Source organism: Gracilinanus agilis, chromosome 3, assembly GCF_016433145.1.
Source record: "Gracilinanus agilis isolate LMUSP501 chromosome 3, AgileGrace, whole genome shotgun sequence".
NCBI classification, from domain to species: Eukaryota; Metazoa; Chordata; class Mammalia; order Didelphimorphia; family Didelphidae; genus Gracilinanus; species Gracilinanus agilis.
The window spans coordinates 81,466,621-81,491,352 of record NC_058132.1 but is presented as its reverse complement, the minus strand read 5'-3'; the positions used below and the strand labels follow the sequence as shown (position 1 = coordinate 81,491,352).

Below are 24,732 nucleotides of genomic sequence, written 5' to 3'. Positions count from 1 at the left end.
GCACTGGAGAATGCCTGTGAGTGATGTGAGAGCGATCAGGCAGCAGGGCAGAGATGAGATAGGCCTCCTGGAACATCCTTGTCCTGAGAACAACGCTTTTCCAACCACAACCTCCTGGGCCGAGCCTGATAAAAACCACTTCAGCATTAATACACACCCGCCAAGGGCACTGTTGACATTATTGCCAATGACCATAGGCCACGGAGGTCATTTTTAGCCTCGGTGAATGGGGATTTCTGACTCGCTGTATAGATTATTTCCTCCCTTCCTCCCAAGGGCTTCATCTCATCATTGCAAACCTGAGATGTGCCCTCTGCTTGCCTCCGGGAGTCCCTGGTGGCTGAACTCTTAGGAACCAGGAACCCACAGCTTGCCCTCATTCTCAGAAAACAAAGGTCAAGCAAATAAATTGCCTCAACTGAGAAAACAAAGATGTTTAGGCTGGAATAGAGGTTTAGGGGGAACCAGATCACTGTCTTCTCTTATTTGAAAGGCTGGCATGTGGAGAAGAAATGGCACAGATGTTTCTAGGACCCAAGAGCAGAACTTAAAGTGATGGGAAGTTGCGGGGAGGTCAGTTTTAGCAAAACATCAGGAAGAACTTCCTAATAAGAAAAGTTGTCCAACAATGGAATAGAAATTCATAATATTAACTCACATTTATGTAGAGATTTCAGGTTTACAGTGGAACCTGCTGGTTTACAAAGTGAAGTGTTCAAATAGGCACAAATAGACTCTCTGTCTGCAAGGCTGCAGCTGAAAACTGGACTAGGGGAAAATCTGACTAGATGACCTTTCAGGTTCCTTCTAATTCTAGAATTCTAAGATTCAAGGAAAAACAAACAAACAGTTCCTTTCCCTACTAGATTTAAGCGCTTTAATTCTGCACAATACTGACCGACTAATGGAGCCATGGGGGTCAGAGAAAGTCTAGAACCCTTGTATTTGAATCCAAGTTTGATTTGAAAAGTAAACAATTGAACCGGAGAGGGCTCACAAAGGACTCTTGGGCCAGTACATTTAGCAGCAAAGATCATTCGTTCATTTTTGGAAAGTATTAAAAATGGCTAAAATTAATCCTTTAATACAGAATCTGGGAGCTCCACATGTACAGTTGGTCAGTTAGCCAAGTCCTAATGCCAGGAAGTATAGGGGAGAGTCTTTAATCCAAGACTACTGCTGCTATATCAGATTTTGGGTACCTGGATTGAGCTCTAGACTTGTAAAAGGCAAATGTGGCTTCAGAATGAGCTTGTCCTTCTTGTGGTCTGCCTCCTAATAGGGGAGAACTGGCTGTCAGAAAGCAGTTCAGCAGCCCCCATTTAAAGCTATAAAGCAAAGTCTGAAGGAATCTGAGTGAGGAGAGAATGTCTTTCATTTGTACTTCCTGGCAGGAAATTCCCTCCGGCCCTTACCCTCACTACCAAAGTTACGCACTCGATGGATGGCCTGAAGTTGCTGTTCAATGGTGGCAGTGATATCTACATCGTCAGGAATGTGGACGTAGCGGACATTGCGACCAGTCACAAAGAGGTCATCGAGATGGACCTGCTGGCCCTGCCGGTCTGTGTAGGTGACCTCAGCCAGGCGGATGTTCATGAAGGCATCCACGTTGTCCACTCGGCCACGGGCCACAGTCTCATCCCGTAGGTCCACTGTAGTCACCAGGCCCCGGAGGCCCTGCAACAGGATGACCAGGCTATTCTCGGCAATAGTGCGCTCCTTTACTGAGTGGCTGACCTCCATCTGGCAGACGGTGGGGATGCTTTAATACTTCACTGAAGGCAAAAGGAAACATATCTAAGCAGAGTCGAGTGAAAGGTCCAACTCATTCCTTACAGAGTCATTAAAGATAGAAGGCAGTTACATTGAGATCATCTAGTTTCTGGGTAATGTGAACCTGTATGGCAATTTGGTGAGGCATACATACCTCTAAAATGTACATAATAAAATACATAGAATTACCAAGGAAGCCAGTCATAATGAAACATGATTATCAAAATATTTTTTAAAACAAGTTCACAGGTTCCAGGTTAAGAAACTTTGATCTTGAGAGCAGCTATGTGGCTCAGTGGATAGAGCCAGGCCTAGAGACAAGAGGTCCTGGGTTCAAATTTGACCTTAGACATTTCCTACCTGTGTGACCCCAGGCAAGTCACTTAACCCCAATTGCCTAGTCTTTGCCACTCTTGCCTTGGAACCAATACATAGTATTCATTCTAAGATGAAAAAAAAAACAACAACTTAGATCTAGTTCAACCATTTCATTTGGAAATGAGGGCATGGAGGTCCAGGGACCAAGGTTCCCTGACTCACCTAGAGCCACATAGTTTGTAAATAGTAGAAATGGGATTTGAACTCAGGTCTTCTAGTTTCAAAACAAGTTCTTTCCTCTATCCTGCACTGATTCTCAGGATTACTTCAAATGCTAGCTCAAAACCTCCTCACTTTAGGATTCCCTGTGACATCACCACCTACCTCCACTTCTCACAGTTGTTCAGGAATGAACAGACATTATCCTCTGGCATTCACTAATCTGTTCTTTCTTCTATGATCTGTTTGGCTTTGTCTGTTAGCCTAGGAGCTCCCTGAGGCAAAGACTATGTCTCCTTTCTCCATCCTTAGAGAGAATCCAGTCGCCTGTGCAGGGAAAGATGTTGCTGTTGAGTGGAGATGGACCTGGATCAGGGCTGTGGAGTCACACGCACCATGCCCAAACAGGATGTATATTTATCTCGTGCTGTTTCTACCTGTGTGCCCTTCTGTGAGTCACTTCCCATCTTCCTGGAACTCACTTTCCTCCCCTGTAAAAGGAGGAAGTTGGACTAGATAATCTCCAAAGTGGTACATTACAAAGAACCTTGGATTGGGAGTCACAGGTCTTGGCTAGATAGGTCCTTGCTCTTCCAATTGTTAGTTGATCAAATCTTTTGGTTTTTCTATCTGTACGATGGCAAAATGAGAGACCTGGACTAGATGATGTTCTCTAAGGTGCCTGTACATTCTTTAGTGGATGATCCCATAATCTAGTGGTTCTTTACCTGGGGCAGGTGAACTTTTTTTTTAAGTGCTTTGATAAATATTGTTGTTCAGTCATGTCCAACTCTGACCCTATGGGCCATAGCAGACATGGGGTTTTCTAGGCAAGGATACTGGAGGGGTTTGACATTTCCTTGTCCAGTGGATCCTTTTGTCAGGTAATCAGAGGTTAAGTAACTTGCCCAGAGTCACATAGCTAGGAAATGTCTGAGGCCAGATTTTTTTTTTTTAACTTACCTTCTATCTTGGAATTGATGCGAAGTATCAGTTCCAAAGTAGAACAGTAAGGGCTAGCCAATTAGGGTTAAATGACTTGCCCATGGTCATACAAGTAGGAAGTATCTGAGGCCAAATTTGAACCCAGGATATCCTGTCTCCAGGTTTGGCTCTCTATCCACTAAGCTCCCTAGCTATCACTGAAGTAGGATGTAAAATTAGGTCTTTTGACTCCAGGCCAAGTGTTTTATTTTGTTTTTCAAACCCTTACCTTCTCTCTTAGAATCAACAAGAACTATCATTTCCAAAGTAGAACAGCAAGAACTAGGCAACTTGGTTAAATGGTTTACCCAGAATAACATAACTAGGAAGTGTATGATGCCATATATGAATCTAGGACCCTTCCCCCACCCCACCCCACCCATCCACTGAGCTACTTATTTGCCCCCAGGTCCAGTCCTCTTAAGCTCAGAGCCAAAAGTTGCCTATAACTATTCCAAGATAATAGATTTCTTTTGTAATCTTTGCATTTTATTTTATGCATTTAAAAACATTATCCTTAGGGGCCTATGGTTTTACCAGATTGCTAAAGGGCTCCAAGACAAAAAAAAAAAGATTAATAACTGTGGTTAACTTCTGTAGAAGTTAACTTCTACAGAAGGCCTAAGGCCTAAGGATTTGTAGATCATAAGAGCTTCACAAAGGCAGGTAGATAATATAGTAGATAGAATAACAGGGCCTGGAGTCAGGTAGACTCAACTTCCTGAGTTCAAATGTGACCTCAGATACTTACCAGCTGTGTGACCTTGGGCAAGTCAATTAACCCTGTTTGCTTCCATTTCCTCACCGGTAAATTGAGCTGGAGAAGAAAACTGCAAAACCACTCCTGTAGCTTTGCAAAGAAAATCCCAAATGGGGTCACAAAGAATCAGACCTGGCTGAAAATGACTGAATAACAACAGAAAAGAATCACAGGTTTTCAGTTGAAAGGGCCCTTCCTTGGTGGCCACTTAGGCCTGACAAGAGGCAGTCATTCAGTCTTTGCTTGAAGACCTCCAGTGAGGGAGAAACCACTGGGATTTCAGAGGTAGCCCATTCAATTTTGGATAACTCCAATTCTCGGAAAAATTTTCCTATCATCAAACTGAAATTTATCTCTTGGCAACTTCTACCACTGCTTCAAGTTCAAGTCCCTAGCAATCATTAATTCAGTTCAACATCTATGACTAAACATCGACTGTGTGTAAAACACCCTTCCAGAAAGGTCATAAAAACAGATCATAGTCCTAGAGCTATAAGGGGCTTTGGAGATCACCTTGTCCAATACTTCATTTTAGAGATGTGGAAACTGAGGCTCAGGAAGGCATAACTTGCCCAAGGTCACACAAGTAGTCAGCATCACATCAGCGATTCAAACTCCAGATAAAAGATACCTCACTGATCTAAGGCTGGATCACTGGAGACTAGGCTCCGAGAGAGATGGAGGGCCTTGCCCAGAGTAACAGTCCCGTTAACTCAAGCTTTTGCCCCTAGACTAGAAGGCCCCATGGCAGTTCTGAAGGTGAGAGAGATCTGGGGGATGGATGATTATGGCTTGGAACTTGGTAGACTGTCACCTTCCTCTGTAATAGGGTTGAGGGACAAGTTACAAGGAAGAAGTGGGAAGAGTTGGGTCTTCAAAGGAGAGGTATTCTCTAGGGTCTGGGGAAGGATACAGCCTGAGAAGGGGGTAACAACTTCATATCCATTAAGGGTGGGTAGGGCACTAGGGCAACTAGATGGTACAGGGGATCTGTACTGAGCCTGGGGGACCTAAGTTGAAATCCTGCTTCAGAAGCTTACTAGTTGTTTGACGGCCAGCAAGTCACTTCACCTATCTGCCTCAATTTCCCCATTTGCAAAAATGGGGATAATAACAGCCTGACCCTCCCGGGGTTGCTGTGATCATCAAATGAGATTATGACTGTAAAGCTCTTGGCACAGTGCCGTGGTCCATAGTATTCACTATGTAAGTGCTGGCTATTATTATTAGAAAAGCCATCAAGAAAGGGGGGGAAGGGCACTTGCAGGATCTCCTCCTCCGCTTTCCTTTCCTCAGGGCTTCAGAGATTCCCCAGGTGCCCATCCCATTACCCTTGCATCCCTTCTCTTTCCTCACCCCCAAACCCATACCCTCCCGCCCCCCACTATTCGTGATGCCCCCTCCCCCCGGAGCGTTTTCTCTCTCCTCCCATTCAGGGGCCCTCCCGTGCCCCCGCAGCGGCCTCCTCCCCGCCCTGCGGACCCACCACTCCAGGCCCTTCACTTCTCTCTTTCTCTCTCTCTCTCTCTCTCTTTCTCTCAGGCCCAGGAGGTCTCAGGGGCCAAGGAGAAGCCGAACGCAGCCTCCTCAAACTCAGCCTCCAGGGCTATACAGAGGCGGGGACTATGGAAAAGCAAGACCATGTGACCCAGTCGCGCGAACGCCGCGGGCAAACTACAAGTCCCAGAAGGCTTCGCGGCTCCAGGTCCTCCTTCCGCTCTTTCCGGTCGACTCCTGCGCACGCGGGTTGGAGCTGCTGGGATCCCGGCTCTTGGTTGCTGGGCCTTGTTATTCTATCGTCCATATGCACGCGCTCTAAAACCCGCTTGGGCTAGGAATCTTTCCTTGGTCACTTCTGTTAGAGAGTGAGTCATCCCTTCTGGCACTTTAGTACACAGTACCGTGGAAGGAACTTTCTTTCAAGCCTGATTTTGCTTCCTGATTGTTCTTCTAGGCACCAGACTCCCATCTCCGAACTTTGGGCATTTCCCACTTACCGGACTGTACCTCATGCCTGGAGTGCTTTCCCTCCTCCACTTTCTCCTCTTTCTTCTCTTTCTCCTCCTCCTCCTCCTCCTCCCCCTCTTCTTCGTCCTCTTCCTCCTCGCTTTCCCTGGCTTCCTTCCAAGCCCCACCTCCTCTAGGAAGTCTTTCCTGAGCCCTCTTAATGCCGGCCCCTTCTCTCTGTTGGTGACCTCCAATTTATGCCGTGTAAATAGCTAATTCTTACCTAGGTGTTTGCACGATCCCTTCCTCATTGCCTATAAGCTCCCCGAAGGCTGGGACTCTCATCTGGTTTTCTTTTTATTAACAAGATGTCTCGTGTTGGTGTTCAATCGTGTACAACTCTTTGGGACCCCATTTGGGTTCTTTTTAAAAGACTGGGGTGGTTTTCCATTTTCTTCTCCAGATCATTTGACACATGAGGAAACTGAGGCAAACAGTACCTTCCTTGCCCAGTATCCCACAGCTAGTAAGTGTCTGAAGTTACATTTGAACTCTGGTCCCCTCACTCCAAGGCCAGTACTCTTGTCTGCCTCAATACCTACTTATCCTACACACAGTGCCTAATACACAGCGCTTAATACATGCTTGTCGCCTTGGCCCATCTTCTCTGTAAGGTGGAATAATTTAGTACACGGCACTAAATTGAGGACCATTGAAGCGAGAGTTATTCATAATCCTATTACAGGCTGCTTTACAGAAGTTTGAGTCTTATCTCCCCAGCTGGGGCTTGTAAATTCCCAGAGGGCAGATCTATATTTATCTTTGTACCTGTAGGTGCTAAGCAAGTATTTATTGGAAGAATGAAGGCTGTGAGAAGGTGTTGAGGCGGTGACAGATGTGGGAAGATAGAGTTTCAAGGAGGGTGTGGTCAAAGGTTGGCTGGGGAGATCCTGGACTGTTGGATTTAGACCTTTGTGTTTTTCTGTGGCAAACTCTGAGTCTTGATTACAGCATGGTGGGGCGTGGCGAAAGCAATTAGGATAAACTGTGACCTTAACACATTTTGCTATAAAAGTCAATCATCAGAAACTTTCTAGCTGTGTGACCCTGGGCAAGTCCCTTAACCCCCATTGCCTAGCCCTTACCACTCTTCTGCCTTGGAACCAGTACACAGTATTGATTCTAAGATGGAAGGGAAGGGTTAAAACAACAACAACAAAGTCGATCAATCAGTAAACATTTATTAAGCACCAACCAGGTGCTAAGGGGAATACCAAAGAGGAGAAAGACAGTTCCTGCCCTCAAGGAGCTTGCAGTCTAATGGAGAATTCAACTTGCAAACAACTATATAGAAAGCAAGCTACATACAGGATAAATAGGAAATAAAGGAGGGAAAGTGCTGGAATTAAGAGGGGATGGGAAAGGTTTCCTGTAGAAGGTGAGATTTTAGCTGGGACTTAAAGGAATCCAGGGAGGTCATTAGGTGGAGCAGAGTTCCAGGCAAAGAGGACAGCCAGAGAAAATGTCAGGGTTGAGGAGAAGGAAAAACCAGGAGTGACAATGGATAGAAGAATATGAGTAAGGTGTGAGGGGACTGAAAAGGTAAGAGGAGACTGGGTTATGAAGGGCTGGAAATGCCAAACAGAACAGAGAGAGGTCAGCGGCTAGTTGGAAATAGGGTTGTTTTCCTCCCAAGATGAGAGAAACTTGTGTGGATTCCGGGGTAGAGGAGAAGGAGACAGTGGTGGAGAGGGAAACCTTGAAGATCTAAGAATCATATGGAATGGGGGTTGGGAGAGGACTTGGAGGTCATTTTAATCCAACCCATACCTGAACAGGAATCCTCTCCTTCCCTTGGAAAGTATGGAATTTAGCAGGGAGGAACAAAATTTAGGTGGAGGTGAAGAGATTAGCTTTGGAGAGGAGAGGAAGATAATGCTATTTCTTATTATTCTTCTTATCTATTGTGATCTCTGTGATAGAAGCACTTGTGGCACACAGAGAAAAAAAAATCTTAATTTCATTAGTGTGATCATTTTAATCACATTAGTGTGTCCATATTTTCATAGATGACTTCATGTGAGGGTTCAGCCAAAAACACTCATCACACTTTGTGGTCACCCCTCTAGTGATTATTCTCTCTGGAACTTTTCCACTGGAATGGCTTTTAAGACATTTTCATGTAACAAATGAGGATCATTCCTAGGTACACAGCTGTTTGCAGGTTGTATCACCCATTTGAATGAGAGCTCTTTAAGGCCAGGTGTCCCTGTGAACAGAAAGAATCTGGAAGTCTTGAGTTCATATCCTGACTTAGATATTTATTGTGTGACCCTGGACATGCCATTTAAACCTCTCTCGGTGCCAGTTTCATTTTTTTTTCTGTAAAATGGGGATAATGTCTACCTTTCAAGGTTGTTCTGAAGACTAAATGAGATGATATTCAAGGCCTGGCACAAAAGTAGATACATCTTTATTGACAGCATTTGATAACCTTAAAGTAGTGAAGTCAAATGTTTGTAATTTGTATTCCCAGCACTAGCCCAGTGTCTTGTACAGTAGGTACTTATTGCTTGCTGATCACCTTTAGCAGAAAAATGGGAAAACCCTGGACGTCCTAGTGGGCTGGCTGCCAGGGTAATCTACCCTTTAGTTACAAGCATGTTTGCCACAGTTTCAAAAGAAAGTGATATATTTTTTGATAAAGTGGGGTGGAATATTGAGGAAAGTGCAGTAGAAGGATTTAGGATTCATGGTCTAGTCTAGGCTTGGCCGTCACCGAGAACCTTTTCCCAGCCACGGTCTTGCCTTTCTCATTGTGTTGGCTGCAGGAGACAACGTAGTCAGGAAACCACAGGCCTGGTCCGGTGGGTGTTCTTTAACAACTCCACTTGATATTAATTGAAGAGCAGCCTTGACTTTGGCTGCAGAGGACAGATGCCAAATACTCAGAACTGGAGAGAACCCAAAGGGTGGGGGTGGGATGCTGGGACCATCCCACGACTCAGATTGCTTTCATTTGATGTTGTCATCACCTTTACATCTGAAAATGGGTGTGTCTAATATTCTGGGAATTGACTTCAAATCAAATCACAAAGGCATGTATTGGAGACATGACTCAGGAAGAGTTGGAGTTTCCCTAACCTGATTTTTCAATACCTTCCTGCCACCCATTCCTTGCTGGACACTTTGGAAGATGGCATGAAGCAGTTGAGGAAGGACCATCAGTCAATCAAGAAGCATTTATATTAAGGGCCCACTTTGTGCTGGGCACTGTGTTAAGCTCTGGAGACATACACAAAAAGGCAAAAGAGGGGATATAACTAAAGAGAGGGTGTATATGTTGAAATTTGCATCTTTATAATGAAAGCTGATTAGTGTATAAAGTTTGCAAAGTGCTTTACAGATATGACTTCATTTGAACCTCACAACCTTGTGAAGCAGGTGCTATTCCATTATTCCCATTTTAGAGAAAAGGAAATTGAGACTGAGAGAGAAAATTGTATGGTGATAAGCTAATAAATGTCAGAGAGGGGATTCTGAAAACCGAGGTCTTTCAGATTCTAAGCCCAGCAACCCTATCCACAATAGCTCATGCCCCTTCCAAGCTGAAGACTTATCTTTTTGCAATTTTTTTTCTTTTTGTTCAGTTTGTGCCTTCCATTCTGTGGTTTGAGAAAGAGCAAAGTTGAGAGCTTTGCTCTGTACTTTGCTATTGGGCATTAATATCTTTTGCCATTTCCATGAACACCTACAACCATGAATGCTAAGAGGCAGGGTAGTAGTGTGGGTAGTGCTCTGGAATGAAAATCAGAAAAGCTTTGGATCTAAATCCTGGCTTTACCACTTACATCTTGGTGTGAATTTAGTGAGTCAAGTACTCCTTGGACCTTATTTTCCTCATCTGTAAAATGGGGATAACACCACCAACATAGCCTACCTCGGTGGGTTGTTAAGACAGACAGGGCTCGAAGGTTTACAAAGTCCATTTTCATCACTTAGGTTGGTAGATGTTAATCATTATTCCCATTGCAGAGGGAGAATGAGAAGAGCTTAAATGACAGGATTCGACCTTTAAAAAGTGATGGAGGGGGCAGCTGGGTAGCTCAGTGGATTGAGAGTCAGGGCTAGAGACGGGAGGTCCTAGGTTCAAATCCAGCCTCAGACACTTCCCAGCTGTGTGACCCTGGGCAAGTCACTTGACCCCCATTGCCCACCCTTACCACTCTTCCAGAAGTTAAGGGTTTTTTTTAAAAAAAAGTGATGGAGCTGATCTGGGGCTCCATCTAGCAAAGGAGGATCCAGTGAAAAAAATGTCAATGTGTGGATGATGTGATGAGAGCCATGAAAATCAGCCATTTGTTCCACTGCCCCATGGTGGTATGACAGCTCTTGGTTCTCTAAGATTTTGTCATCAGAGCATGAGCTCCCACAGATTCAACTAAGCTAGAAAGGCTTTAAATTCAGACCTGGTGATAGAACATATGTCTCACAACAGTACGGCTCACAGAGGTTCTTCAATAGGAAATGTGCCATCAAGTGCATTCTACCCTGGTGCTTGATGCTTGTTGACTAGAGTAGATGAAATAAATTTTAGCTCTCTATATTTTTTTAAAAGGGACAGTCTCATCCCTAGAAGGTTGGTTAACCAGGTAATGATTTTTTGGTTTTGGTTGCAGCTACCTATAAAAACTGCTCTCTATACACGGAGAGATTGGGATCTGTGAGAGAGCATAGTAGTAACAGAATGGGCAGAAGCATTTGGGCTGCTTTAGGGTTGGGCCACCAGGGTGAATGCATCTTTGAGGGTTTGTTTGGTATGGCAGATCTCATTTCCTGATGCTTCCTTGTTCATGGTTTGAGAATAAGGAGAGTTTTGCCCTATGACAGGGAAGGTACAGGCATGAGTACCCTTGTATGAGTCACAAGATGACGGGATCATTGATTTAGATCTCAAGAAGACTTTAGAGGTCATCTAATTCAAACCCCTTTACAGATAAGAAAACAGACTTAGAAAGGTGAGATTATGTGCCCACATAGGGAGTAAGAGGCAGAGCTAGGATTTGAACTTGGGTCCAAATCTAGCACTCCTGCCAATGTTGGTTGAACTTCTGGCTTAGATTGAAGCAAAGCATGTGCTTGAATGGAATATTCTCATTTGTCTCATTTTCTGTTACCCTGCCTGCCCCCCCAGTTTTAGGACACCCTTCCTGGTAGCCAATACTATCATAGTGTTTACAAGTTTTTCTTGGAAGTAAAAGCTAAGCCTATAGGTAGTCTTTTTACACTGATAACTACAAAAGCGGCAACTGTCTTAAACAACCATGAAAAGGGAGTTTGGGGCCTTCTTGGTAACCTGTTCTTTCTCTGCTCCCTTTGTTTTGGGGTTAAAAGAATAGAAAATATAGGGAGTTTTATTCCCATCACTCCATCTTTCTTTTCTTTCTGACTTAATCCTGGTACTCTTGTGGTCTCTGGATAGTCCCACTGCACCACACAAAGGAATCACACTCACTTTCCCAGTATTTATGTAAGTCCAAAAAGATGGAACACGCCAAAAAATTGCCTCATCAAAGAGCTACTTTAGGGCTAGAGATTTTTATCTTGTTTATTTACTAAGAAGACAGACATGTTTGAAATCACTGGCATTTCTCAGGAGTATGTTGAGATGTGGCTACCTCTTCTTGGCAGTTCGTGGCTCACCTCCAAGGGCCCAGAGGACATGCTCCCAGCAGCTGGCAAAGCCTGGATTTGTAGAGGACACTTAGCCAGACTTAAACAAAGGGGTAGAATTTAGCCTTGATACAGGCTGGAACATTTTCCCCTTGCTTAGTACCCAGCCAAACTGCCTGCTTCAAAGGGAACCCAAGTTATGTTAAAGGAAGGGGCTGAACAGAAGGCACTTTATAAACCCTTGAACAAGAGTGTTAAATGCATACTACCCCCTATCTGCCACGTATTTTCCTGGGGGTGGGGTGGGGATAGGAAGGGTTTGCAGAAAACTATGTGAGATGGATGAGGAGGAAGCTACTTAAACTTGTTTGGTGTGTAAAGAGGGCTCGTTCACATCAAAACTCTCCAGTGCCAGGGCACAGTCTCTAACTCTAGCAATAAGTCTGATGACATCTTTTTAAAGATAAGAACAGGATGGTTCCTCCCCTTGTTCTCACTGCAGAAGAGGCCCATTTTAGCTTGGATATGACATGTAAAGGGGATGTGGAGGGAAGTGGAAGAAGTTAAGAACCCCTCCTGAGGGCTGACGTCACCAAGCCGGATGCTTCTTATATAGAAATAATTTAAGTCTGATCTATATACTCTATCTGGTACTGAGCCAGCCTGTTTGTTACCCAAATGCATGAGGACCAATAAGGGAATGCTGCATCATTCTAAAGTGCAAATCCCTCAGCACTGAGCAAGAACACATCTGGCTCACCAGAAGAGGCCATCCTAATGCATGCTTCATGGGATGGCTATTGCAAAGCATGCTCCGTAGGTTGGCTTCCACAGGCTACAGTCCAGCAGATGGGAGGAGAGGAGGGAGTCCACAGATTACTCCCAGATCAACAGCAAGAGGCTGAATTTCAATCTCTTGAAAAGAAACGGGCAAAGTCTATGAATGCCTTAAATGAGCACTAATTAGACTCAGGAATTTTCCTTATGAAGGGAAATTGCTTGACTTGTAATCAAATTGCAAGGCGACCACTCTCTGTGGAATCTCAATTGCCTGAGCACAAAGCATCAGCTTGGTGACACTGGAGGCTGTGAGACACATTTCATGACCTGCTGGTTGTCTGGTATGCCAGCCTGGGGATGGCAAGGATGTTGGAAACTATGGAGAAAGAGCTAGGGGTAAGAAGCACAGACCATGCTGAAAATAAAAATATTTTCTTCACCTATATCTATATCTGTATCTGTATATCTCTATATGGTCCTCAGCCTCCATTTAGGGACACAGCTGAGATATTCCATGACAAAGCTCTGATTATCCTGCCTCCTCGAGATTCCTGATCTCTATATGACACCAGGGAAAAGAGAACTTTCCAAACCACCTACCAGGCAGCATATAAACCGAAAGCTTTAGATACCCCCTTACGAATCAGAGACACTGACAAGATCTAGACCTCCCACAGGAGAGAGGAAGGGGCAAAGCTGAGAGAAGGCGCACAGGATTCTGCCCTTGTGAACTCTGGGGCTGGGATCTGAGCCTGCTTAGGATAAATGGCTGCTGCAACATTTGGAAAGGAAACACAAAAAGGGCAAGTTTGAAAAACAGAATGAATTTAGCTGAATGGCGCGCGCGTGTGCGTGTGCGTGTGCGTGTGCGTGTGTGTGTGTGTGGTGTCTTTGGGAGAGAGCTCCGAGCAAGGGAAGAGAGTATGTGTCTGCAAGTTGTCACACTATAAACAAGTATGATAGATCAAGGCTCCACTTGGTAGAAAACTAGCAGCATCTCTGAAGGTCCTAGACTGGTCTCAGGTAGCTGTGGTTAAGCAGTCTCTGCTGTAGGTGGGACCTCCGGCTTGCCAGGCCACGGTTACAATTCATCCATCATGGCCAGCAAATCATCACCTTTGCTGGTGTTCTGTGGAGGCTGATCATGGACCTCAAACTCCCCCATGATCCGAGATAGCTCTTCATTCCTTTGCTGGTCCTGTGAATGACAGGAAAGGCAGAAACGAGAAAAAAGCATGTGTGGACATGTGTTTGGCCCAAGGTCTAGGAGGAAGTCTATTTTAAGAGAACAGTTCTGTCTCTACTCAGAGGGTCATGTTAGGTCCCTAACAACTCTAAGTAGGATATTTCAGTTCCCCATCTGCTCTGACTGGCAGCTTCTCCTTCTTCTAGAGCTAAATGGTGTTTTGTTCATAGCTCCATAATGGTACTATTCCTGTTCTGGCTTATGTAGAAGTTACTTGACATCTTCTCTACTCCATTATAAGCTTTCTGAGGGCAGGGGCTGTTAGCCATCTCTGTTGGGCTTGCGAGGCCCAGCACTGGCCCTCCCTGGCAGTAAATGGCTGCTCCACTCGGCATCTGCTTCCCTGCCTGATTTTAACTCCAGAGAACAAGATGCCCCTCCCAGCAAAAGCTCATCACTTCTAACCTCATCACCAGGCTGCTAACTCAGGCCTGGATGCCCCTCCCTCATCCTCCTTTCTTCTCTGACTGGAGGGCTGACTGGTAGAACACCAAACTTCTCCCAACACCTTCCTTTAGAGATTCTCAGGCTGCTCTGCCTAGTTTTAACTTCATGCTTCTGTGCCAGGAATTCACCCAAGTTTCCCCTCTACCCCTCACTTTCTGGCCTCCTTTTGTATGATGTCTTCTTTGGTTAGATTACAAACCCCTTGAGGGCAGGGACTGTCTTTCTTTTTCTTATTTGTATCCTCAGCCTTCAGCACAATGCTTGACACATAGTAGACACTTAATACATATTTGTTGAATTGAATAGATGTGTTAAACTGAATTGGCTTTTAAAGATTATTAATATTTAAAATTCAAAATGTTAAGGACTATGTTTTGGCTCTAGAGTGGAAGAGTGGAGAAACTTACTCAAGGTCACATAGAAAATGAATGGAAGCAGCAGCACTAGGAGCTGGGTTTCCTGATTTTCAATCCATTGCCTTTCCTGGCATCAAATTGAATTTTTTTTTTCAGGAGAGACCCAAGTATGTGCCTCTCTGCTCTTTTCTCCTACATTATTCATTCTTATAATTTTCCTTTGTTTGGCTAAGGTTTCTTATTCTTTTCCATCCAGCTTTTATCTCCCATCTAAGCTCAGCTTTTCATACAAAGTAGATCTTATTATAATGTACTTTGGGTCTTACTCCTTCTCCAAGTTAAATCATACCTCTACTTCCTGGTATCCTGCACTCACCTGGGCTGCCTGAATGTTGATGACTTGGTATGACAATTCTTCTGGCCTGGTTAATGCTGCATGTCTAAGTAGAAGAGAAGGAAGAAAGGAACAACATATTTTAAAACTTATATGTTTTCTTAAGGGAAACATAAGAAGAAAGATATCCACTTCCTAATTTCCTGCAGGTTTTTTCAATATAACTTCCTTACAACAACACTGCTTATTGCACTCAACTGTGTCCCCTTACTTGAGAGAGTGCTGGAAAAGCAGGTGAAGCAGCCTTTGATGGGCTGTCACCTAGCTGCTTAGCTTATCTGTATTTTTATGGAGTAGGAATAAAGCAGGGATTGGCTTGACCATCTATACCAGAATTATAAAGTGGATGAAAAGTACATGTTTCCAAGACTGTGATATATAGTTTGATGAGCAGATGGCTAAGCTAAGTTTTTTTGTATATTTCAGGGTCACTAGCCATTGACATCATGAGACTGATGGCTTTGGGAAAATAACCTACCTCCAGGCTGATTATGAAGCAAGGTTACAAATACATAACCACACACACACACACACACACACACATGTTATATGTTTTTGATTCTTTTGAATTCATGCCGTTCTATGATTTACAATTGTACAGTGTGCCTAGGAAAATAATAACATGACATAGAAATAGATGGGCTTCTTGTGGCATTGAGCAGACTGGAATTATAGCCCTATACAGGTTTCCACTGTAAACCTTCCCCATCTCCTTTCCCTCATTTTTGGGCTCAGCTGAGCTCAGTGTTCCAAAGTGGAGCCAGGCTTGCATAGGAAGACGTAGGGCTGGATCCTGTTTGAGAATCTGTGCAATGCTTTAATTCCAGACTGCTCAATGCTATAAGAAGCCCATCTCTTTAATATTATTAGTAATACCACATGGCTAGAGATCATAGAAGGACATGATCTCAGAAAATCAAAATTGCAAGTAACCCAGAAGTCAAAGAAAGAACACACAGTAGAGGGTAAGAAGCTGCAGCACACTACCAATACCAAGAAAAGCTCACATTTAAAAAGCACTTCAGGAAAAGGGGTAGGTGTCATCCCCACTTTTCTCCATGGGTCCTTCCTTCAGTTCTGTGTCCTGGTCCCCACAACATGTGGGCATCCCCTTAGATCTCTTGACATTGTGTAAGCATCACTGGAGGCCATGGGTTGTTCCCTAATCACCCCTCACTCTGGATACAACACCAGTCCACTTCCTTCCTGGGTCATATTTCTTTGGTAATTTCTTCTATGGTGTTTCTCTCCTCAGTTCTTTATTAGACACATGCAGTAGCCTCTGCATACCCATGGCATGTGTCTCCTTCCCCACTCCCCCCATGTGATCTCTCAACTTCTTCAGACTATTGATGTAAAAAAGATGGGCCTTTGTTTTATAGAGAAGTGTGGGGTCATCCTTCTTTATAGCTGAGGGGACAGCACTAGGTGGTTAAGTGATTTATTTATGATTACACAGCCACTAAATTTCTGAGCTAAGATTTGAACCCAGGTCTTCTGAGTCTAAGTTAAATGCTCTCTCTATTATGTTATGCTATTTCCCAGATATATGTGACATATATGAGAAAGGGTATAAAACACTATTATATGGTGTAACAGGAGGTCATCATACATCAAGATGAAGGACAACAGATGGGTAATCCAAGAATAACATTCATAAACATGACCTCTCTTTTTAATACACACTGACACATGTATATATAAAACATATATGTGTGTGTATGTATACACATGCACAGAGTATCAGAAAGCATGGAGGGTTATATTCTGGAGGGCTGGAGGGAGGGAGCACCTATCCTGAAAGGCCCACTAAATCACCAACAAGAATAAAACATACTCTTCTTCTTCATCTGTGGTAAACAGATTCAACCGGAATCCTGGTTCAGGGCCGCTGGTTTTCTTAATTTCCATTCCTCCCATCAATCTGGCCAAAAAATTCAGTTCTTCTTTAGCAAGAGGGTTTGGAGCAGGGCTCGCCTATTGAAACAATTTCATGCTTTTTAGCTTTGTGAAGGTGTTCACGCTTAAAAGCTTCAGATACTACAACAGATTACATAGATTTGGGATGAACATTTTAAGTAAAGGAAAACATAGTTCAAATGAAAATGAGACAACATGATTTGTGTGGTGAGTTAGGTCCATTTAGACTACCTGGAAATGCCTAGAATCATTCTTTATTTTTATTTTTAAATTTTTATTTTGAATATTTTCCCCAAGTTACATATTTCATGTTTTTTCCCTCTCCCCCAAGTCCCCCTAACCCCCCTTAGCCGACACACAATTCCACTGGTCTTTACATGTATCATTGATCAAGACCTAATTCCATATTATTGATAGTTGGACTAGAGTTCTCGTTTAGTGTCTACATCCCCAATGATATCCTATCAGCCCATGTGTTCAAGCAGTTGTTTTTCCTCTGTGTTTCTCCTCCCACAGTAGAATCATTCTTTAACAGTGGCAGAAGCAAGTTCTTAGACATAAAAGAGCAAAGATCTGAAACCCAAGGAGAGGGACTTCACCAGACAAGCCCAATCAGTCTATGACAGGTTTGGGGATGGGGCTCCTGTGACTGGCTGCTGCGGAAGCAGCAAAGTATTTTTCCTTTGTAAAGATAGGAACTTTGCCTTTTAATTTAGCCCATTTCTTTTCTTTTTCTTCTTTTAGTGCTATTGCCCAAGTTCCATGGGAACTCTGGCTTGCACTCAAGCCTCATTTCAGATGAACTCTCACACTGCCCTCCAGTGGTGAGAGTCGCTCCTGAGAGGTACCAGTAACTTGATCTGGTGGTAAAGTTATTTACTCCATCACCAGCTCTTTACCAAGCCTCTGGGAATGTCTAGATGAGGGAAAACCTTGCTTAGAGCTCCTGCACCTATCATCACTAAGCAGAGAAGCACTTTTAGAAAAAGAAGGTCCAAGAGTGCTAGTATTAAGCTAGAGTCACCGCTGGCTTCAGAGCACCAGTTCATATGACCTGGGGAGTGATTTCTGCTTTTGTCAGGGAGACCCAAAGTATTTACATCTGATCATTAGTAACCTACAAGTTAAATGAAGAGATAGGAGGAGTACATGTTTGATGACAACAGACCCCAGAAGATGATGAGTCCCGAAGGAAAAGTTTGTTTTGAATTCTAAACAGTCCCAAATCCCGACCTTGACCACTGCAGGCTGTAGTCACAGGAAAGGTTAAACACAGACTAAAGGTAAAACATCAGGACGGCAACACTGAAGGGCAGAAAGCAGCTCACCTTGGTAGTATTTAAAGGTAAGTTCTTTGGTGCTTCTGATACATGTGTTTCCACTGGCTGACTCATGTTGTACCTGGTATCAGTAACAAGCAGTTAAAGTATGTTCCTGGTTCTCGTATTGATATTGGAATACAGGCTTCCCCAGACACCCAACACCCCAGACTGTTAGAGTACAGAAAAGACTCAATTTTCCCTTGCATTCATGAAGGTGACTTTGAGGCCCTCTGGCCTCTCCCTTCATTCTTGATGAGCACAGATAGGCACATCTCAGCTTGCTCCTGATAAACATCCACTTTATATCCCAGATATCTGATTATCCTCTAAACTCGGCAGTTCACCTCCTTTTGACTTTGAGGCATAGGACATTAACCACATGGCCCATCTTGGCTTCCAGAGCTCCAGTAACATGCCATCATCATCCTTTCTCTAGTCACCTAGACCCTGTTGTTAAAAGGGTCTATAAAGAATCCATCTCCTCTGGGAGGCAGTGCTCCACACTGTCTCCTCAGCTATTCAACATGAGTTCCAAATGAATAAATTTCTCTTTTTATTTTTAAGCTAAGTTTTGGAGTCTTGCAAAGGGTAACCTGTCACCTGTACAGCTTTCTCACAATTGTATCATTTTGCACCTTCCTGATTACTCCCCATTACAACTCCCACATCTGTTACTCTGAGGTACTAAATAGCTGAAGTGAAGAGTATACTGGTTTTAGGTATATGGAGTTTTGAAAGGTGATGGAATGCTGGAATACAGAGTGCGTGCCAAACACTCAGAATTTTCAATCCCTCAAGACTGAGCAAAAACAGGAAACAAAGAATGGGGATTCATCTTCCTTCATATTTTTAAGGTCATCTCTGAATAGGGCCAAATGTAAGAATCATGTGGAAATGAAAAAATGCATACTACTGGGTCAGTGAAAGAATGAATAGAAAAGCATTTATCAAGTGCTTTTGATGTGCACGTTGGAGACACAAAAAGAAAATCCAGGCCCTGCTCTCAGGAAGCTCCCATTCTACTAAGGGAAACATCCATATTGGAGGCTCTAGCTTCAAGGTTGGAGGAAAGGCCTGTACTTTAGCTGATGGGAATACAGTATCAGTGCTTCTTCCTGCTTGTGTGAGGGCATGATTAGAAGCTTTATTCCAGGCTGATTGGTACCCCTATCCCCCCCCCTTTTTTTTTACTAAGGAGTTTTTTTCAGTGTTGTATCCTTAGTTTTCTATAAGATCAAGGATCTGAGTGCATCCCACAGAAAAAGGAGAGCCATCTCTGACTCCAGCAGTGGCTTTTACAGCTGAGCTCAAAGAGACTTTTAATTAAAAGCCAATTCTACTTGCGTTTTTTTTTCTAGAAGACTGAGTTTACTTACATGTTGGTCCCTAGTGTGAGGCCTCGGTCTCCATAAAGATCAAAAGAACCTTCATTCTTTGCACTGACATAGTTTCCACCATACTTAAATTCCACTCTCTTCACTTCTTCTCCTTTGTTATTAAACATCCTGCAATACAGTGAATGGTTCAGAATAATCCAAGGGGCAAATACCTTTATATACTTTATTCTTTTTACTGGAAGATAAGGAGTTACTGTTTTTGCCATTGCTCTCAATATTACTGGATTAATTCAGATATTTTTTGTAACCACACAGGGTAGAATGGAAAATGAAAAAATGAAAAACCCTGTATAGTTTAAGCCAATGACTGAGACTTTAGTTTGTAACAATAACAACAAAAAATCTCAAGTGCCTGAAGTGAACTGAGGAAAAAACAAAAAGAGAACCAAATGTTATCTGGTCCAGATTTTTGTCTGATATACGGATCACCAAGATTTATGTTATTCCTGACAAAGGATCATTATGCCTCAACATAAGTCTATCTAGTGACAGGGAACTAACTCACTCCATATCTCTAAATAATACAAAGTTATTTCTTATATTGATTCAGAAATCTGCCTCCCTATAACTACTACCCACTAGTCCTAATTATTTTCTTTGGATTCCCACAAAACAAGTTGAGTCTCCTTTTCATAAGTAGGACCTTGGAATATCTGAAGATGGTTATGTTTCACTAAGATTTTTCTTTTCCAGGCTAAACTTGACTAGTTTGTGGAACTGATGTTCATATAAGAGGTCATTTAGTCCCCTTGCCGTGCTGATCAACCTCTTCTACTTTCCATGGATGATTGGTCACTGTTTTTTTTTGTTTTTTTTTTTTTGGAACACAATACTCTGAGAGGTAATCTGGTCAGCACAGAGCTATGTAAATAACCTTTCCTGTTTTGGACAGTGAATTTCTACTAATGGAACTTGAGATTATACTAGGTTTTCCTTTTAGGTGGGGGGGGGCAGCTACATCATACTGTTGACTTATATTGAGTTTTTAGTCACTAAGATGTCCATATGGACTAATATCAAGATCTCTTCTGACATTTACTCATGAAGTTAATTGTTTAAAAGGTATCAAGAACCTCTATCTAATCATTATCACTGAGAATTCACCTGATGAGTCCAGGAACATCAGTTCCCCATGGCACAGGCCCAGATGTTGGCAACACAAAGCGGCCATTTGAATTCTGGACTTTGTCCTTTAGAAATATGGACACCTACAAAAAACACAGTAGTAATATCACCATTTTTAATATCAAGCGAAGTGAGTACACTCTGAAAATCAAAAATATACAGATCATTTCTTAGACTGGCAAATATGATGGCTGTTATAGTCATCAGTGTATATATAACAACAGGGAGGAAGGCCATCATGTATAAATGAATCAAATGTGAATTTTTGTTTTACAGCCCTCTTCACAAATGAAAATCCTTTATACCAATTTATATCCCATTTTTCATTGGGAGTTTGATGTCTCGTGGACTAAAAACTATTAAAAGACTTCTAATAGCAATTACTTAAAGTTGTTTTTGTACTGTGAATAAATTTATTTCTAAAATTATCTATTACTAATTTTTTATATGGCATGACTAAAAGAAGGTTTATCAGGGTGGCTTCCTCAGAATTTTTTAAATTGGCTTTATAAATGAAACACAACATTCTCTTGGAAAGTGACTTGACTTGACATTGAAAAAAGTGTTCATCCATTAATGAGCTTATGTTTAAGGCCCTGTGCTTAGCACTGAGTATATAAAGACATATAGGACAGAGTCCTTGCCCTCCAGGAACTTATAATCTAATTTAGGAGATAGAGCATATGTATAAAAAGATAATTAATGATATAAAGGAGCATATGCTAAATGAGAAAGGCAGACAATAAGTGGCAGAGTAGGTGCAAGGAAAGAATGATTACTGTGGCCTGGGCTGGGCAGGCTTCCTAGAGATGTGATTTGAGAACTGGGGCTTGAAGGATGAGAAGGGCTTTGATAATTGAAAATGATCTATGGCTGTGAATCCCAAAGTGGGCGCCACTGCCCCCTGGTGGGTGCTGCAGTGATCTAGGGAAGCAGTGATGGCCACAGGTGCATTTATCTTGCCTATTAATTGCTATTAAAATAAAAAAAAATTAATTTCCAGGGGGCTAGGTAATATTTTTTTCTGGAAAGGGGGCAGTAGGCCAAAAAAGTTTGGGAACCACTGATCTATGGGAATGGGTGTGAAGAGAGGAAGAAATTTGAGCATTGAGTTGTCAGGACCAGACATCTGAAGGAATGGAATTGTGTAGGGGAAAAAGGGAAAATGAGATTGGATATGTAAATATAAAAAAGCTACGTTGTTGGTTTCTGTTAGAAATCAATCATATTAAAAGCCACTTATATTTCTCAGTTTAACTAGAGAACCTATATTTTGAAAACAAAATTTCGCTTGTAGGAAGGATAGGATTTCTGCAAATTCTCCTGCAATTGAAAGCAGAACTATCTATGTTTAATTAAAACAAGCAAGATATTTGCCCCTAGAAGATTGGTAATATGATTTTGAAACAAAGGAATCAAGAACCCCAACAAAAATCATACCTATATCTGATCTCAGGCATTTCCTAGCTTTGAGACCCTGGCCAAGTAATTTGGTTCCAGTTGCCTAGCCCTTTCCTCTCTTTTGCCTTAACCCTGATACTTAGTATCTATTCTAAGGCAGAAGGTAAGGGTTTTAAAAAACAAAACAAAACCTATAGATGACTCTGTAGGGCCTATAGACTATTATATTAATGTTATGATTATTATTGCTGCTATTAACAACAATTACACTTCTAGAGAACTTTATAGTCTACAAAGTGTTTTTCTTACCACAACACTGTGCAAATTTTTTTTTTACAGATGAGAAAATGGAGGCCCAGAGAGCTTACATGGCTGGTCTTAGCTAGTAAGCTGCAGAGCTGGTCAGAAACCCTCTTTATCCTGAGGGCAGAGTTTAGTCCCCTGTATTTACCTGATATAGACAGTTCTCTAGAACTCTGCTGCTTCTTGGTCTGGGTCCCCCCAAACCCACACTTCTTTACTTTGACACCAGTCCCATTTCAAGGATCATTGAACCTGTAGGAGATTGTTTTTCCACTTACCCGGATGTGCATGTCCTGAAAGAAAATCAGCAGGGTCTGTCTGATGAGCTGGAACTCACCAGCAGAAAGACAACCATATACCTGGCAAAGAGAAAAGAAAACAAGCCCATGACCTTTCTGGGAAGGGGCAGGAGGTGGGTGCAAGGTGAAATGAAGGAGCCAGAAGGCCAGAAAAGCTAAGCAGAGCAGTAGCAATGACAGCTGAGGCACCCAGGGGAACAGTTACAGAATAAAAATAAAATGGAACTCACATGAAGAAAATTATTGGAGAATGGATGTCTTTAAAATATCTTTATGATACTTTTTATTTCCTCCTAAAACCTCCTGAGAATATAACCTAGAACAGAATAAAAACCACAGAATTCTAGCCACGAGGGAGAGATCTTATGAGGTTATCCAGGCCAGCTTCCTCCTCTCTCTTCCCATTTTCTGGTTTTACAGAAGAGGGAACTAAAGCCTTGCAAGAAGTGACTTGCACCTGGGCCACCAGGCTCATGACACATCTGGTAGAACCCTCACTACTGATGTACCAGGAGGCTGCAGGACCATTGGTGGGGGATATGGTAGAAGAGATCCCTGGTCATGTTGGGGTTGGATTAGATACCTTTTGAAATCCCATATAATATAGCTCAGAGACTAGGGGATTCTAGGAACTCTTTTCCAAATAGGACAGGACATTGGCCACTCTCTGTGGGCAATTGATCAGGACAAGGGAATGAATCTAATGCTGAAGATGTCTTCTGAGGTAGTAGCTTCTTCTCAGATAATTCAGAATTTTGTTAGGACACTTGTTGGCCTCCAGGGCTTTGGAATTTATCTTTCCTAAATATTGAAATGACAAAAAATGTTAACAGGGTCGAGGGTTTTTTGACTGATAAAGTCCTTACTTCAATTAGTTTCCGAAAAGTCTCATCCACTTGCTTCACAATGACTGGGGAATCACGGATAAAATCCTTGATGGCATCTAAGTGGTTGAAAGTGACCAGCAATACATCCTTGGGTCGGGGGCACAGCAACACTTGGTATTTGAAAGCCATAGTCATCAAGTCGTAGAGCTGGAAACCCATTAAAAAAAATAAGTCATAGTGATGATCAATCAATGTGATAATCATATTGTACTACCAATATTATTCCTCCTTTAAAATCCTCCTCTTTTGCCTCATTGTGTCATGGAAGAAGCCTTGGGTTTAAAGTTTCAGGTGCAGGTTTGGGAATGACTTTGTATTAATTTTATCAGGATTAGCTCAGTTAAATGTGGAAAAATTCATCATCAGAAGGCTGGTTATACTAAGTGATTAATTTTCTTGTCCACTGCAACTCAGAAGACAATTTTCTAATGTGTATGGAGCAGTGCAATCTGGGATAGAGTGCCCATGATAAAATCATATATTCCTTTTTTTTGGGTCATCTTCATCCTTTCAGACACCAGGACTGACAGAGTCAAACACAGACTCCAAATAAGTGCCTCATTTTCCACCTTCTTAAGTTGGTACCACTGAAGTTTAGTCTGGGCATCCAGACCTTTAGAATATTCCCAGATCCCTGGTATTTGGAGCAGAAACACTGTACTGCATCATCACAGGTCAGTGGACTGCAGAGGTTCCAACCAATGGTTATTTCCTAGGCAGGCCTCTAGTTAGCAAGTTTTCAGCTCTTGCTCCTATAATCCTAGTGATTCAGTGTCACTGCCTCCTGGGAGAGAAGGTCCTTTCTCTGACTTCCTAGCTCCATCCAGCTCCATGCTACTACTTCCAAATCACTTCTCTGTCCCCCCTTAACTACATGCTCTAAAACCCTGTTCAATTAGCAAATTTTCTTTTAGCCCTAATCTCTTCTTTTCTTACTCTATCTTCTTATGCTCACTGAAACCTTGTCCTCTCTGTAAAACTGTATTCCAGAGCACCTCTTTAGTGAAGGCTGTTCCTTAGGCAACAACGAGCTCAATATGGGTGTGTTGGCTATGGCAGTTAAAAAAGGCAAATGGAAACTTTGCTGCCTGGTGACAGGCAAGACTGACAGGTACAGTGTTTTATGAGGCAGGGCCACATATGGAGAACGTTGTTGAGCTGTGAGCACCCCTTTACAG

The 24,732-nt window shown here is 42.7% G+C and overlaps 2 protein-coding genes across 7 annotated transcripts in view; both read right to left on the bottom strand.

Moving 5' to 3' along the window:
* Positions 1-468: 468 nt before the first annotated feature.
* Positions 469-6,137, bottom strand: LSM10 (LSM10, U7 small nuclear RNA associated). 5 transcript variants are annotated; one of them, XM_044671502.1, is made up of 4 exons: positions 6,055-6,134; positions 2,751-2,804; positions 2,479-2,640; positions 469-1,778 (listed from the first exon to the last, which is right to left on the bottom strand). In XM_044671502.1, the coding sequence occupies exon 4, from the start codon at positions 1,744-1,746 to the stop codon at positions 1,375-1,377; it is 372 nt and encodes a 123-aa protein (XP_044527437.1). In that variant the 5' UTR covers positions 1,747-1,778; positions 2,479-2,640; positions 2,751-2,804; positions 6,055-6,134; the 3' UTR covers positions 469-1,374. The 5 variants fall into 5 exon arrangements, with proteins under 5 accessions (XP_044527437.1, XP_044527436.1, XP_044527438.1 ...); XM_044671501.1 differs by lacking the exon at positions 2,751-2,804 and having other exon boundaries at positions 5,544-6,119; XM_044671503.1 differs by lacking the exon at positions 2,751-2,804 and having other exon boundaries at positions 6,055-6,112.
* A 7,381-nt stretch (positions 6,138-13,518) lies between these two features.
* Positions 13,519-24,732, bottom strand: part of OSCP1 (organic solute carrier partner 1) — a 30,606-nt gene continuing 19,392 nt past the window's right edge. For both annotated transcript variants that reach the window (XM_044671498.1, XM_044671497.1), the window contains 8 exons: positions 23,534-23,701; positions 22,647-22,727; positions 20,644-20,747; positions 19,519-19,647; positions 18,149-18,221; positions 16,738-16,877; positions 14,883-14,946; positions 13,519-13,655 (listed from right to left, as the gene is read on the bottom strand). In XM_044671498.1, coding sequence (XP_044527433.1) covers positions 13,539-13,655; positions 14,883-14,946; positions 16,738-16,877; positions 18,149-18,221; positions 19,519-19,647; positions 20,644-20,747; positions 22,647-22,727; positions 23,534-23,701 — 876 coding nt within the window. In that variant the 3' untranslated portion in view covers positions 13,519-13,538. The remainder of the gene's footprint in view (positions 13,656-14,882; positions 14,947-16,737; positions 16,878-18,148; positions 18,222-19,518; positions 19,648-20,643; positions 20,748-22,646; positions 22,728-23,533; positions 23,702-24,732) is intronic.

Coding starts and splice junctions, on each gene's coding strand:
- LSM10 (XM_044671499.1), bottom strand. CDS start 1,746: ATGGAGGTCAGCCACTCAGTAAAGGAGCGCACTATTGCCGAGAATAGC.